The following is a 15,499-nucleotide window of genomic DNA, read 5'->3' as shown; positions in this document are numbered from 1 at the left end:
CTTTAAAACAAAAAGCAAACCAAATGGTCACACAGAAGATACCTAACTGGTCTGCCAGCACATGTCTCTGCCATGAAAAAATTATTCTCTCTAGATTGATCAGGGTATTGTATGAATGGTTGACTATCTCTGACTGGTGGGAAAACTCACTATTTGATGCTCCAGTGCTGAATCACGGCTCTTTTTTGGAGGGCAGATAAAGAAAGAGGTACCACCTGCACTTCTTGCTCTGATGGTTACAGGAGTACCTGAATGGCTGGCAAAATGCTAGTTGTATTTTTCCCTGCTGAAAGAAAAACAAAAAGTAATAATTAAAATATCCTTGGCCATATAATACTCTTTGCTCTGAATGGTTGGCATGACCTAACAAAAGAAGATGCATTTCATGTATTACTCCAGAAAAATTTGCACCATCAAAATCCACAAGATTCAGATATGTAGCAATGCACAGAACAGAAGGAAAAACAATTAAGGGTTTCGGCCCTGCCTACTTTCTTCTGGCGGCAGTTAATTTGCACCAAAAAAAACAGACAAAAGTAAAGAATGGTACCTTTTCTTTCTTTGAGCTGATGAGAAATTTGTCATCAACTCTAAACCAGAATTTTACCTTGGGACAGATATCTGGATCTCGGGGGTAGAAAAAGATGTGCTTAGAAGTAAGAACACAGGAAAGCTAAAGAGACAGTGACTATCTGAGTCCACAAACAGCCAGAAATGCTTTCTTGTGTTGCTTTGTGCATTGTTTTTTCACATACACAGCTTTGGAAGGAAGGGCCCACATTAATAAAGAAATTATAGTGGTCTTTTAAGACCATCTTTATTTACTCTGTGTACTAAGCCCAAGGGTAGGTCAGGACCACCAGCAATTAAAAAAAAACTGAAAAAACCAAATCAGAAGAAAGCCCCTCAGGACACTGAGCATAGTGGTCACTACTAAGGTAGAAATTGTAAAAATTACTGGATAGTATATATGACTAATATATTAATATTATATATATTGCAAATATAATAGCATATATTACTAATATAATTAGTATTATATTACTAATAAAATTATACTATAATATATATTACAATTATATATAATTAATATAATTATATATAATTATGCTGACAAAATATACAAAAATTCATCATAGAGAATGAGCTGCATAAAAGTAATACCTTATTCTTCTACTTAAACAAAAATATACTACTTCATAGACTGACATGCCTTTTACCTTTCATTTGTCCTCTATTGTCTTGTTATTTAAGGCTTCAATAGATTTTGGCTTTGTTGTTGGGAAGCATTTAATTAAACAAGTAAGAATGAGCAAGAAGGATTGCTCCATACAATAATGCCACACACCTTAGTGAGCCACAGATTGTTAGGATTTTAACTTTAAAGGTTTACCCAGTTTAAGCCTTAAAAGTGGTAACAGTTTTGCTATATATTAATTATTACACATGCTGGAATAAAATTATCAGGAGTCTACTGAATATTTTGAGTGCTACGAAAGCTCATTCTTTTAATTTGCACTGGATTAAAATCTGGTGCATTTCTGGCTTTTCTCAATATTTTTAAGACTGCATTAGCAGCAAAGTGTGCTTTTTGAAGATTTAAACACTAGCCTCCTTGGCTGGGACAGCTGAATTTCACTATTAGAGACTGATAAATTCTTCAGCGCATTTTTGATCATGTAAGGATCACACTTGGACTACGGTACTAAAAATACCAAGGTCACAGGCTCGATCCCTGTATGGGCCATTCACGGAAAAATTGGAATGTTCTGAATATTACATATATATATATATATATATATATATATATATATATATATATATATATATATATATTCAGAATATTCTGGTGATGCTGTGAACACTGCTTATGCAGAGCACACCGGACGCACAACTTTGGAATGGCCGCCCATGAAACAAGAATGAGTCAAAATAGTTCAAGCCAACGGGCAATACAGCAGCTTGTGAAGAATCACAATATTCCATTTTACATTCTCCTTAGGAGCGCGGTGGGAAGGGCAGGGACACGGGCGGGCCGGCCCAGGGCGGACAGAGCCGCGGGGCTGCGGGACGGGGCCCGCCGAGGTCCCGGCGTGGCACGGCCCGGCCGGAGGCTGCGGGACGCCCCCGCTGCCGCCCCCCCGCCCGCCTCCGCTGCCACGGGCCCCGCGCCCTCCCCTTCCTCCCCCCGCCCCGCAGGGACCTTTTAAGAGGAGGGGGCAGAGGCTGGAGGGCTTGGCCGGGGGACGGGGCTGCTCCTGCGAGAGCTCTGGGATTGAATCGGACGGCCAAAACCGAAAACTATCAGGGAGGAGGAAGAAAAAAAAAGGAGGGGGGGGGGGGCGCAAAAGACGTCCGAAAAGAAAAGAAAAAGAAAAGAAAGAAAGAAAAGAAATAAATAAAACAGGAGGTGTGGAAGCACGGAAAGGTGGGGGGACAAAACAGGAACCGCAGGGGGACTCGGTCCGCAGGCTGCGCGCAGCGCGGGGATGGTGCGCCCCGGCGGGCTGTGCCGCCCGCTGCTGCTGCTGCTGCTGCTGCTGCTGCTGCTGCAGGGCTCCCTCCTCCTGCTGGCCACAGCCCCGCACGGCCGCGCCGCCGCCTGCCCGCTCCGCAGAAAGGTAAGCGCCGCCCGCGGTGCCCTCCTGCCCTGGGATGCCCTCCTGCCCGGCGGCGCTGCCGTCCGTCCGGCCCCGGCCCCGGCCCGCCCCGGCAGCGCGGGGGACGCGGGTCTGCTCCCCTCGGGCTGCGGGCGGCATTGACGGGACGGGGCGGCGTGCGGGGCCCCCGGCCGCGGCTGAGCCCCCTCTGCCAGGCGGGCGCGCTGCGCCCAGCTCGGGCGGCAGGCGCTGGGCAGCGGCTCCGCGGCTTGGCGGGACTGCGGGACACGGGGCTGGGAGCGAGCATGGGGGAGGAGGAGCCGGGGGTGAGCCCCAGCAAGATCTTTAGCCTGCAGCGAGTAGGGCGAGCTGCGCTGCTCGCCAGAAGACAGACTGGCCGAGAGTGACTTGCTAACACCATCCCGCGCAGGGTTACCGCCTAGTCCCGCTTCAGAACGCCGAGCGTGCTGGAACAGGTTCGGACCAGCAAATGGCCATTTGGCGTGAAAACGCGGTCACACGTTATGTTAGGTTTTGCTTGTCTCCTAAAGTTAGCAGCTTGACTGCAGTAGCCACGAGCAGCATGTGCTGATTTAGCTCCAGTGGGTAGTTAGCACAGCAGAGGATCCCTGCTGCAAGTTAGGGCTGATGTTACAGCTGCTCTGAAGCTGGTGCAGGCGATGTCTGTCATTTCCATGAAAGATCAGAAAAAATCATTCTTATTGAAGCTTGAAGCTTCTGATACAAAATTACCAAAAATCTTGTAGGAAAAGCCTTCTTGAATTTACTTTGTGTTAACAGGCCATCTGTGCTGTCTGTTGGCATCTCCTTGGACCTGATGTGATTGTGGGATATGTGTACGGCCACTTCACCTTCCCTCCCAGGCAGGTGTTAAGGAAACTGGAAGCCCTTAGAAGTAGGTGCAGACCTGCTGCTGTGCTGGGGAGGTGCCAAGGCCGCAGCAGGCTCACTGCAGGGTAGGCATGAGAAAATCTGCAACTGAAGAAGGTCTGCTCTGTGACTTTACTCCCCTCTGTCACCTAGTCCTGCACCTACATGTAGTCCTTGTTCCTGGGGGCCTTCCTGCCTCTGTGGGCATGCTGGTTCCCCAGAATGTCTTCTCCTGGGATTTAGGGCATTATGGAATCAGCCGTATGCCAAGCTACATGTGCTTCGCTGGAGGTGTCTGCCTGAGCTTGAGTTAAACTGAGCCTGGCCCTACCTTGTGGGATGGTATCTTTTCAATTTGCTTGGAACCAGTCTGTCAGCTGGATTTGTAGGTGGCTGGCTGTGACACTGCCATAAAGCCAGGTCAACCCTTTGGAGTGGTACCCCCTTCTCCTTGAGGGCATGAGGTGTAAAAGATGTGGGCCGGTATGAAACTACTGCAAGGAGCCAGTGAGAGCAAGTACAAAGAGGATAGCTCCTGAGCAGAAGTCATACTTGTGGAAATGGATAACTTCACAGATTGGTGGGACATGCAGGAAGTTTTTTTTCAGAAACAATTGACTGGACTTCTGCCAGTTGCTAGCAAGACTGGAGGTGAAATGTGTTAATGGTAGGTAATTATCTGCTGATTACTCTGTCATTAAAATGTGAGACCACCTGTAGTTCTAGAATCGGCAGGCCGTTTCCGAGGGTCATTTAGGACAGTGGTAATAACCACACTGTCTAGGAATGGCAGTGTCTGCCTTAATCACAAAACTGTTGAGTTTATCCTTATGAATATTTACATGAACTCCTTAGGGGAAATATACTGTCTTGTTCCTGCATCACCACGGATGAGTTTTTAATTTACTTTAGCTCTTTATAGGATTCCTTTTCTCACCTCTTTTAGACAGGTCTAACTTTGTTCTTTTTGTTAGGTTGCCTCAGTCTCTGCCATAAGAGGAGTATGTGCGTTGTTGCCTGAATAACTTCTATTTTAAGGAACGAACCTACAGTATTTCAGAAGGCTTTCTCATCATTACTCAAAATTACAGTTAGAGCTACAAACCTAATCATCCTCCCCCCCCCCCTCAAAAAAAAAAATTGAAAGAAAGACATTGAAAACAATTAATTTAAAATAAAGTGTGCTGGAATCCTTTTGGGTTGTATCCAAATACTAAGTAATGTGGTCTGGTACTGCTTTATTTTTGCTTAGCATTGGAGTGTATTGGAAAAATCAAAGCCAGAAATCAGAGATTAATTGTGGAATAGTTGTAGTTGGTTAGCATTTTATGATGTGTTGTTCCTGACGGAGGGCCAATTAATTTATATGGCTGCTTTTCCCCATACATGCCCTTCAGCAGAGCAAGTCATATGTCTGTTCTTAACCTGTGGCTTTTTAGTTAAAAACTTTATTTTTCATTCCTGGGACTTTGGATGTGTTCTATTAGTAGCTGTACCCAGTGCAGTGTTTATTCCTCGAGTGAGTTCTACTTTCAGTCTTAAGCTGAGTTTGAGAGTGTCAGTAATGCAGGTGGGCAAAAGCTCAATATCAGTACTATTAAAAATGCGCTAACATTTTTGTGTGCATTACCATAGTTGCATAGGCATGTAATGTGGTGAGTAAAATCTTTGCCCCTATTAGGGATGAAGGAACATGACAAGATAGGATGCCAGGATAGATAAGAGAGAGGGAGAAAGCCATAATAGGTAGGGTTATAGGGCTGCCTGCCTGGGTGAAGTACTGCATGCCATGTGCTTTGGCTTCTGAAGCTAGCACGAGAACATTGTGGATTGAGAAACAGGCCAGTTCTAGGCTGAGGTTTGGAAGGTGTGGTTGTGAAGTCACGTGGTGAATATTAGGGGTCCTGAAAGACAGTGAAGCCACAGAGGGCACCAACCTGCACAGAGAGGTATACACTTTGTGCTTTGAAATGCATTGTCTACATAGATGAGATAGAAGATGGAAGGAAGCAGTTCATGTAGAAGGAAGCAGACCAAGTGCAGGTTGTCCATGTCTGGAGTTCTCATCCAATTCTTCAGTCTCTAGACTGTTTTCCTTTCCCTCTGAGTCTTCATTCCCTGCATAGACAGCCTTCTGTCTATGCTTTTCTGTTTAGTTTTTTATACTGTCATGCTTTTCTAGATGTTTGGAGGGCTGTCACTAGATAAATTCTTTGTTCTTCCTGTTGTTTTTCTGGATTGTTTTCTGGATATTTGCCATTTTTACTTTTGTTAGTATATAATTCAGCCCAATTTGAGACAGTTTCTGTGAGGGGAGAAAAAAAAAAGACACTTTCTCTGATTTTCGTTGGCATTTCTCTTCCAGAAGAATCATTGCTGCCTCGCTTGAAGTGATGTGTGGTATCTGACAAATGCAGTAGTATTTGTGTATTTGAAGACTACAGGTTGCATCCTATAATGGCTCTCTAAATAAGCAAGCTGTTGGTGCTAGTTAAAATGAATAAAATCTGAGGCTTGGGGTTTTTTAATCAAAAAGAAGGAACCTCAGCTCCCAAGGAACTACCCATGCATTTGCAGAATTTTTGTAGTGACTGACACTGTTGTCCTGTCATGTTGGGGAAGTGTTGTCTGTCCCTGTGTGTCCCCATTGCACCTCAGTGGACAGTGGAGTTCGTCCCCTGTGCAGCCTTGGTTGGGAAGGAGGCTTTCCAAGTCTTGTGGTAGGGAGTGGATCCCACAAGTCCCAGTGCGTTCTCTGTGACTGTGTATGCTTTTTGACCTGGGGAAGTAAGGCAGAGGAGAAGGCACCATGCTGTAGTGCTGAGCATTCAGAAATACCTTGATCTGATGATTCCTTGGACCTTTGTGAGGCAGCAAGTTGGGAGACCTGTGTTCTCTTGTGAGACTGCCGCTCTTTCCCCTTGCTCAGGGTTTTTCCTGTGACAAGTAATGCATTGACTACCACCTGTAAATTGTAGAGTGGAGACAGAATTATGTATCTAAGCATCTTGAGCTACTCAAGAACCTTTTTGTTGTTACGCTGCTGAAACTGAAATTCCTCAAGCTGCACAGCCCAGCTGCCATAAGCCTGCAGGACATCACTTTGACTGTAATTTGTTTGTTTTAAAGCAACTTTTTTTGTTGCTTTAAACAGCTGTGTTAAAGGATCTTACTGCAAATGAAAATTGGGCTGTAGCACTTTTGTCTCCTGCATGCTCTCAGGGAGGCGAGGTGCTGCGGTGATGGTGTATGGTGTGATGCTGAGCAAGCCTGGGCACAGCTCCTGTGCTATTTCATGGCTACGTAGAGCACTGTTCAACAGCTGCCCTTTTGTGGTGCTGGGGTGAGATTATACCCTTGCTTTTCCCTCTCTGAAGGTGCATTGAGACATGCAAGAGCTCCACGAGGTCTGCAGGGAGGTGGGAGTGCTTGAAGGTACAGCAGGGGAAGAAGACAGGTCTGCTCAGGCACACCGAGGGCTTTGCCCCTTGCCCACTCGCACAGAGCAGTAACAGGGGGCTGTTTGCAGGGGTCTGGCACAGAGGCAGAGCACTGCTGGGATCCCAGTCTCCACTTTGGAAGGAAAAGGAGATGCCAAAGGAGTGTGAGGCACTAGCATGTCTGGAGCAGCTGCAGTGCCACCTTTGAGAGGGAGAGTGAGCTTTGGGAGCTCACTGTGTACCATCACTTGGTGATGACAACAACTGCTGGTGCCCAGAAACTGATCCTGCAGGGTCCAGGGAGCTTCCCATCAGTGGTGGGACACTGAGGTTTTCTGTCCTCTCATGCTGGCTCCAGGCTTTCTGTGGAGATCTGAGTGGTGCTTAGGGTGATGTCTCAAGTTCATGACTACTCATTTTGACATGCAAGTGCCAGCAAGAGTGCTCAGCTGCTTTGCTTTGTAATGTCAGGTTCTTGAGAACTGTGTGAAAATTTTTGCTGTGTCTCAACCTGCTCTCCTTCTGCCAGTGCTACAGGCTCTTTAAAGGAAGACTTCATGTACTCTGTGCCTCATGGTCTGTTTTTCTTCAGAGGTACAACTGGTACCAGGCAGTATTACCCTGCTTTCAGTATCCGATTATTAAAGTTGTGGGGATAAGCAAAGAAAAAAAAAAAAGAGTATAATGCCAAAAGCCTTTCTAGCTGGGCTGTGTGCAGTAGTCCAGAGCAGTGCTAATGATTGTGTTAAAGTCTGGTTCCAGTTATCTGGGCTTGAGCCTTCTTGCTGGATTTATTGAGGAGCTGAAAAGCTGGCTGGTGACTGCTTGTTCTGTACGATTCCTTGCAGTTGTGGCTGGTTTTGTGCACTCCCACCTACACAATCAGGCCTGTGTGAAGAGAAGAAGTACTGACCTCCTAACCTCATGCCTGTCCCAGGTGCCTCCTCTGTCTTTATACTTGCAGTAGATGGAAAGCAGCACTTCTGGTCCTTCCTCCTTGCTGCCTGACCACAACTTCCAGTTCATTTCTCACCAGTGGCATGCCCTTTCATTTTCCCCTTCTGACAACACTGAGGGAGAATCCTCTCTCATTTCCCCTTTTGTTTTAATTTGCATATTCATTCTTCTGTATTCTTCTCTGGTCTATGTTAGATTTTTATTTACCCATTGTGCTGTATCTTTGTACCCCCTGGGGCTGTTCCTATTTCTTAACCCTTCTTCCTATGGTCTTGAGGAGAGTTTTTGTGCTCTGTAATTCAGGTGTGCATTCCAGGACTGTAGGATTTGGAGTTGTAGGATGGGGTTGCCAGGTTCTGAGGTATCTTTCAGACTCTTGATATGCTGCAGAACAGTCTGAAAAGCCCTTTGGAATATATTTGGTTTGTACAGTGTTCTTGGGCACATGATGCAGTTCTTGGGGCTCTCCCATGCAGCTCCAGGAGTTGGACTTCAACGATCCCTGTGTGTCCCTTTCAGCTCAGGATATTCTGTATTCCATAGTCCATGCAGGTGAAGAGGACTGGTGGTAGCACTTTGCTGAAGTGCTGCTGGATCTGTGGCCCAGTTCTGATGTACAGAGCTGCTGGAGAAGGTTGTCTGGGATGAGCCATTGCAAAGCAGTCTTTAAGATTAACCTTTCTGACCCTGAGTCTTTAGTGTCAGAAGTTTATAGGCAATGTGCTTCCAGTAAATTCCTGCAAGCAGCCTGTTCTGCTTTTGGCAGTCAGGCAGGCTTCTTAGGTCAGCACACATGCACACTTAGCCCCAGTGCTGAGGTTAGAGTAATCTGCTGGCTCAGGACTGACCAGATGTTTGAGTGCATCTGGAAGCCTGTTCTCTTACTTAGACATGCAAAGGCTACCTCTTCCTGTCTGTGCGGACAGACACCACTTGTATCCATTGTTCCAGTGAGTACTGTGGCACCAGTGATGAAGGGTGTGCCTGCTGCTGGTGTAAAGCGCATTGAAAGGATTCAAATTCAAGCAGGATGCTTGTCCCATCTGCTCTTCTGTCCCATGGGAACACTACAACCCTGTATTGAGTATCTCAGGTGATGCTGTGAGGTGTATTTTCCAACAGAACAAATTTAAATCTGATTCTGACTTCCGGATGGCTGTGAGTTTTAAAAGGTTTTAAAAGCTAATTTTAAAAAAGATGGGGTTTTTTTATCCCTCTGTGTTTACAAGTGGGAAATCATGGGCCGAGTTTGGCCTGCAGAATTTTTTTTTCATTTATTTTCCAAGGTATTTCATGCTCTTCTCTGCTACTCAAGAAAGAGTACTGGGCCATGAGGGGTCTTTACTGGGTGTCTGTCTGCCATAAGCAAAATTTTATTTCTGCCTGTTCCAGCAGGTCTGCCTGCCAGCTGTGTTTTGTGTTACTCATTTTCTTGGTGTCTTGCTGTTGTGTTATAATCCCAGCTGTCAACCAAGCACCACACTCATTAAATTCCCATTCCATGCAAGAGAGGTTGCAGGAGAGTGCTGGAAGGGTGAATTGTTTGGTTCAGATAATGACAACTTAATAGCTAAAGCAAAAGTCATGCACACAAGCAAAGCAAAACAAGACATTCATGCACCACTTCCCCGGGCAAGCAGGTGTTCAGCCATCCCCAGGAAAGCAGGCTCCATCACACATAGCAGTGACTTGAGAAGACAAACCCCATCATTCTGAATGTCCTCTCTCCTCTTCCCCCACCTCCCTGGCTTTTTGTGCTGAGTGTGATGCCATATGGTATGGAATATTGCTTTGGTCAGTTAGGGTCAGCTGTCCTGGCTATATCTCCTCCCAATATCTTGTGCACTCTCAGCATGCATGCTCACAGTCATGAGACAGGGAGAAAAGGTCTTGGCTCTGTGCAAGCACTGCTCAGCACTAACAAAAACATCTCTATAATATCAGCACTGTTTTCAGCACAAATCCAAAACTCAGCCCCATACCAGCCACTGTGAAGAAAATGAACTCCACCCCAACCAAAACCAGCACAGTCAAATGGGAAGTTCACCCATGATGCTGCACCACCTTCTGACTAATCATCACAGCAGTTTGTTTGATGAAAGGTGCCTTGCTGTGCTGAAGTGAGAGGTGAAAGTGATAGAAATCCTGCTATCCTGCTTTGCTACAGCAAGTGGTGCTAATTTTTGACTTGATGAAAGGCACAAGTTGGGTAAGTGTCGTGCCTGAATCATGGTGTGCTAGGGCTGTGCTCTGCTGCTGCTTTTGGTAGATACCCAGATGATGTATCAGGTGATCCTACTGTTGAGAAGACGCAGTGTTACCCTTCAGGAAGAGAAAGCCCAGGCCAATATTCTTATGTTTTTATTTCATGAAAATGGAATTTTTACCTCAGGACCTGAGAAAAACAATGGTCAAAGAGGACTTTATGTGAGCAAAGTCACTTTAGGAAAAGTCCATGCTGGCCAGCTGCTGAGCCAGGTGACCTGCTGGCTTGGTACCATGTTTTCCTTAAGCCCTATGCTGCAGTGGCCTGGCGTAAACCTGTGTACTTACTCAGCTGTGTCTCCCTCTCTCCCAGCAAAATGAGCTGAACTCCTTCCTGTGGACAATCAAGAGAGATCCCCCATCTTATTTCTTTGGCACCATCCATGTCCCATACACGCGTGTCTGGGATTTTATCCCAGAGAACTCCAAGAAAGCCTTCCAGCAGAGCCACATTGTGTACTTTGAGCTGGATCTCACTGACCCCTACACCATCTCAGCTCTCACCAGCTGCCAACTCCTGCCACAGGGGAAGAACCTCCAAGATGTGCTGCCCCGAGACCTCTACCACCGGCTGAAGCGGCACCTGGAGTATGTCAAGCTCATGATGCCGTCCTGGATGACACCAGACCAAAGGGGCAAAGGGCTCTATGCAGACTACCTCTTCAATGCCATTGCTGGCAACTGGGAGCAGAAGAGGCCAGTGTGGGTGATGCTGATGGTGAACTCCCTGACAGAGGTAGACATCAAGTCACGAGGTGTGCCTGTCCTGGATCTGTTCCTGGCCCAGGAAGCGGAGCGGCTGAGGAAGCAAACGGGCGCTGTGGAGAAAGTAGAAGAGCAGTGCCACCCACTCAATGGGCTGAACTTCTCCCAGGTGAGGTGGAGTGGTGTGCAGGGTGCCAGGCTAGCTCCTGAGCTGGATATCGCAGCAGAAACAGCATGGGCTGGGGTGCGGGGCAAGTGCTTTCTACCCAGAGACTTGTGTCTGCTCCCTGCAGCCCGTGCCTTTGCCTGTGTCCTCAGGAGGATCAGGCCAGAGCTGAATTCATCCAGGCCTGGCCTACTCTCTTCCTTGGGCAACCTGCTCTCTTCTTTGGCCATGTTCTACTCTCAGAGACACCAGACCTTTGGATGTGTGCTCTCTAACTCTGACTGGGCTGACCTGCAGGAGCTCAGGACAGGCTGGGGCTCAGTCTCCAAACTTGTTTTAGTAATAGCAAGTTTAAAAGAAAGAAGTGATTACTTGGGGAAAGCAGGGGTGTGCTGTGAGTAGTGCTGAGAAGTAATTGCTGGTTGGAAAGCATCACAGTGAATATTTTGATGCCCTCAGAAACAGGGGCCAATTATTTGCAATGAGAAAAGTATTTTTTGTTTTTTGGGGTTTTTTTCCTTTCCTTTGTTACCAGGTGAGGGTCAGCACAGCACAGACTAGTATAGGCCCTGGTGCAAATGCCTTTGTGTTTGCAAACCTGTTGGAGTTCAGCACTGCTCTTCATGCAGGAGAATGACCTCTGTGTTGTCCATGTGTTGGATGAGGTGCTCCTCTCTGAACCAAATACACCAAGCTGTGGTGTCTGTTGTTGTCTCTGCCCAATGAGATCACAGGCATAACACTGCTCTCTGATGTGGGGTACCTTTGCTGCAGGGTGGTGCTAGTTTGGGGAGTTGAGTGGCATTTGCTTAGGAATAATCAAGACTTGCATTTTGCAATATGCCCTAGTAGCACAAGATGGGAGGACCTTTAGGGCTGGGGAGTTTGATGCCTGACCTTCCTCCCCTGCATCCTGAAGCCTGTGCTGTCACTGATGCATGTTTTGGAAGGGAAAGAGCAGAAGGTGAGTGCAGCACAGCAAGGGCAGGGGCAGCAGCTCAGGACAAATGTCTGAAGAGCTGCTACCTCAGACAGCATTGGTGTGGGGACCATGGTGCACAACAGCCCAGGCTGTTGACTTGAGCAGTCCTTAACTGCGGGAAGGCCTTCTGCACTTCTCTTTTCCATTGTCTGGAGCTGGGCAACCTCATTTGCATCTCATCTTTTGCTTAACACAGTGCTTTGAATCCTTATGCTGTTGCTGTTTCCTTCCAGCTAACCTGGGAATAGGCTGGGAAGTCCCTCCTTTTCCAGCTCTTATCTGGCTGAGGATTTATAAGCATTATTGCCCATGTTTTTCTTTTGCTGGCATTGCCTCTATAGTTTATCTTGATAGAAGTTGAGGCAAGGGCATTTTTATCCACTGCCTTGTAAGAAAGTAGTAGGGAGACTGAGATATATTGACTGCAAATGATATTCCTGCTAAACTCATGTAAATATTGACTCTTAGGCCTTCACAGCTTTCTTCAAAGAGCAGGTGGTTTTGTGTTGTTTAGCAGATAGGATAAATACCAAGTGATCCAAGAAGCTGCATGGGCAAGGGACACAACATCCAGAATGGCCCTCTGAGAAGGCCAGAGAGACAAAATTTGCAGAAGAATCTAGCCTCTAGTTGGGAAAATCATACCCCTTGGTTGCCCCATGGTGAGTGGAGGTGTACATTTGCATCATGAAAGCTGCACCTCCTTCCCTCCCTGCTCACTTCCCAGGGAAGGAGCACACTATCCCTTGAGGGAGCAGGTCTGGAGCAGCTACTACACTGCAAATTCATACCTCCACTGCTGCCCACTACTAGATTTCCAATACAGGCAGCTCAAGGAAAAGGAAAACCAGAGGCAGATGATTGTTGAAATTGCTTCTCAGCCAATTTCATGGCTGTTTCAGAAACTGACTTGTGAACTTTCATGGTTGGCAACTGTGTAAATCTTTGATTTCAGAGCTTTCTTGTCAGTTTGTTCAGACAGTAGAGTTAATTACGTGTTTAACAGAAACCAAACAAAGGGTTTGAAGTAGGCTCTTTGGAAAATACTTTCTTTAGTGTGCTGCTGTTTGGACAACCCCAGTATTGGGCCACTTCTGTGCAAACACACAGACGTAACTTAGAAATTTCTGTTGGGGAAAGTGGAACAAAACCCACAAGGAATAGTCTAACACTGTACAAGAAATATAGAATCACAGAATGGTCTGACTTGGAAGGGACCTCAAAGATCACTTAGTTCCGTCCCCTCCACTATGGGCAGGGACATCCTTCACTAAGACCAGGTTGCTCAGAGCCCCATCCAACTTGGTCTCAAACACTTCCAGGGATGGGGCATCCCCGGCTTCTCTGGGCAATCTGTGCCAGTGCCTTAGCACTCTCACAGTAAAGCATTTCTTCCTAATATCTAATCTGAACCCACTCTCTTTTACTCTGAAACCATTCCCCCTTGTCCCTTGTAAAAAAATCTTTCTTGTAGGCTTCCTTCCCATACTGGAAGGTGCATTATAGGTCACTCCAAAGCCTTCCCTTTTCCAGGCTGAACAATTCCAATTGTCTCAGCCTTTTCCTATAGGAGAGGTGCTCCTTTCTTCTAATCCATCTTGGTGGCCTGCTCTGGACCTACTCCAACACATCCATGGTGCTGGGAGCCCAGAGCTGGATGCAGGTTCCAGGTGGGCTCTCCCCAGAGCAGAGCAGAGGGGCAGAATCCCCTCCCTGCCCTGCTGCCCACGCTGCTCTGGATGCAGCCCAGGACACGTTTGGCTCTCTGGGCTGGGAGTGCCCATGGCTGGCTCATGTCCAGCCTCTCACCCACCAGCACCCCCAAGTCCTTCTCACAGGGCTGCTCTCCATCTGCTCATGCCCAGGCCATGCTGCTTCTGGGGATGGTCCTGGCCCAGATCTAGCACCATGCACTTAGTCTTGTTAAACTGCATGAGATTCCCATGGACCCACTTGTAAAATTTGTCCAGGTCTCTCTGGATGTCATCTAGGGAGATGCTTTTTTTCTTACAGCTGAATGACAGAGAAATTACTTACTTAGCAGAAAAGCAAGTTCAGTGTTTTCAGTTTGTTTCTGCATAGGGTTTGCTTTTTCTTTCACATCCAAAATTATTCTTCTGGTGGTAAGGCAGACTCCCAAGCCACTTCCAAACTATATATTATTACTAGTTAGGTCGCTGTTTTGATCCATTCCATTGAGTAAGAATAGAACATACACCTTGATTGTGTATGTTATTGCAGGTGAAGGTCTGGAACAGTTTATTCTTGTCTCCCTGGGCACAATGCTCAGTAACTGCAAAGTGCGGACAAACCCAAATTAACAACTCTCTTCTCCTTGTGAAGAGAAAACAATAAAAATGAAAAAAAAACCCAAACAAAACCCACATACAACAGCCAAGAGTGCCTGTCAAGGGGCTCTTTTCCTTTGGGCTTTTGTTCCAAAGACTCTTGGTTTATGACTCTCTTATTTTACCTGCCAAATCTCTCTGTTCATGCTCAGCCCAGGCTGCCTGCCCATATTGCCAAATCATAAAAGTATCATTTTTGTTCAGTACACAATGATGTGTACACAATCTGTGAAATACTTTACTGCCTTCTCAATCTCTCTCTCTTGTTCCAAGTTCTGTGCAAGTTCAGGAGTATGGAAAGATTAGTTTGTCTCCATGCCAGGGCCATGGCGTTTATTTTTCCTCTTTCATGCTGTTCCCATCCTAGTTTGTCTTACAGACTTGTTCTCCCACTCCATCATCTTTGCTGGGTAGTGCCTCTTTTGTTGCAATACCCTGCATGGGTCTCCTTCCTAGCTGTGTCTGGGCTTTGTAGCTATGTATGATCTGCCACTGCTGACTTTCAGCATGGAGTCAGTCCCTCTCAACTCTTCCTTTACAGTTATGCATGTTTCCTATATTGCAGGCATTAGTGCTCCAGCCCAAAACAGCTTTGCTGTTGGCTTCAGTAGTGTCACAAACACCAGCTTAGTACTGGCTCACAAGAGGAGCAAGTGTTGGCCCTTGTACTGTGCCAGGCACTTGCTTTGGTACACTAAGGTGGTGTCCAGGCTGTATTCCTCACAAACTTGTCCCTGCTTGAACACAAGGAGGTTGGCCTTATGTCTGCTCTTTGTGTGGACCCATGGTTAAGAGTATAAACACTGTTCAGCCGTCACTACTTCCTAGCCACGACCCTGGCCAGTTTGGCTTTTTCAATACTGGGACCCTTGGTAGAAGATTCTTGTATCTGATCTTAATTTGAGAATTGTTTCCCCACATGACTTTGCTGTGGTTATACCTTGTCACAGCATTCTTCCTATCTGAGCACTTGAGCATCTGATTACATTGCTGCATATTCAGACACAGTCTTCAGAGCTACTTGGGATGCAGTAGGAAGCCGGGAGCCACTAAGGGCTGACTGATCATGAAATTCTGGCTCCTGCTGACCCTGTTCCGGCCGTGGCATGACAATTAACCCTTTACATTGCCTGTCTGTGGGGACA

General features: G+C 46.7%; 1 protein-coding gene across 1 annotated transcript in view; it reads left to right on the top strand.

Moving 5' to 3' along the window:
• Positions 1-2,489: 2,489 nt before the first annotated feature.
• The window catches only part of TRABD2A (TraB domain containing 2A), an 81,439-nt gene continuing 68,429 nt past the window's right edge, over positions 2,490-15,499 (top strand). The window contains exons 1-2 of the mRNA XM_058824191.1: positions 2,490-2,621; positions 10,467-11,027. Coding sequence (XP_058680174.1) covers positions 2,490-2,621; positions 10,467-11,027 — 693 coding nt within the window. The remainder of the gene's footprint in view (positions 2,622-10,466; positions 11,028-15,499) is intronic.

The sequence above is a fragment of the Ammospiza caudacuta genome, chromosome Z, assembly GCF_027887145.1.
Source record: "Ammospiza caudacuta isolate bAmmCau1 chromosome Z, bAmmCau1.pri, whole genome shotgun sequence".
NCBI lineage: Eukaryota > Metazoa > Chordata > Aves > Passeriformes > Passerellidae > Ammospiza > Ammospiza caudacuta.
Note: the sequence above shows the minus strand (reverse complement) of the source record. Positions and strands in the feature narration are given on the sequence as shown.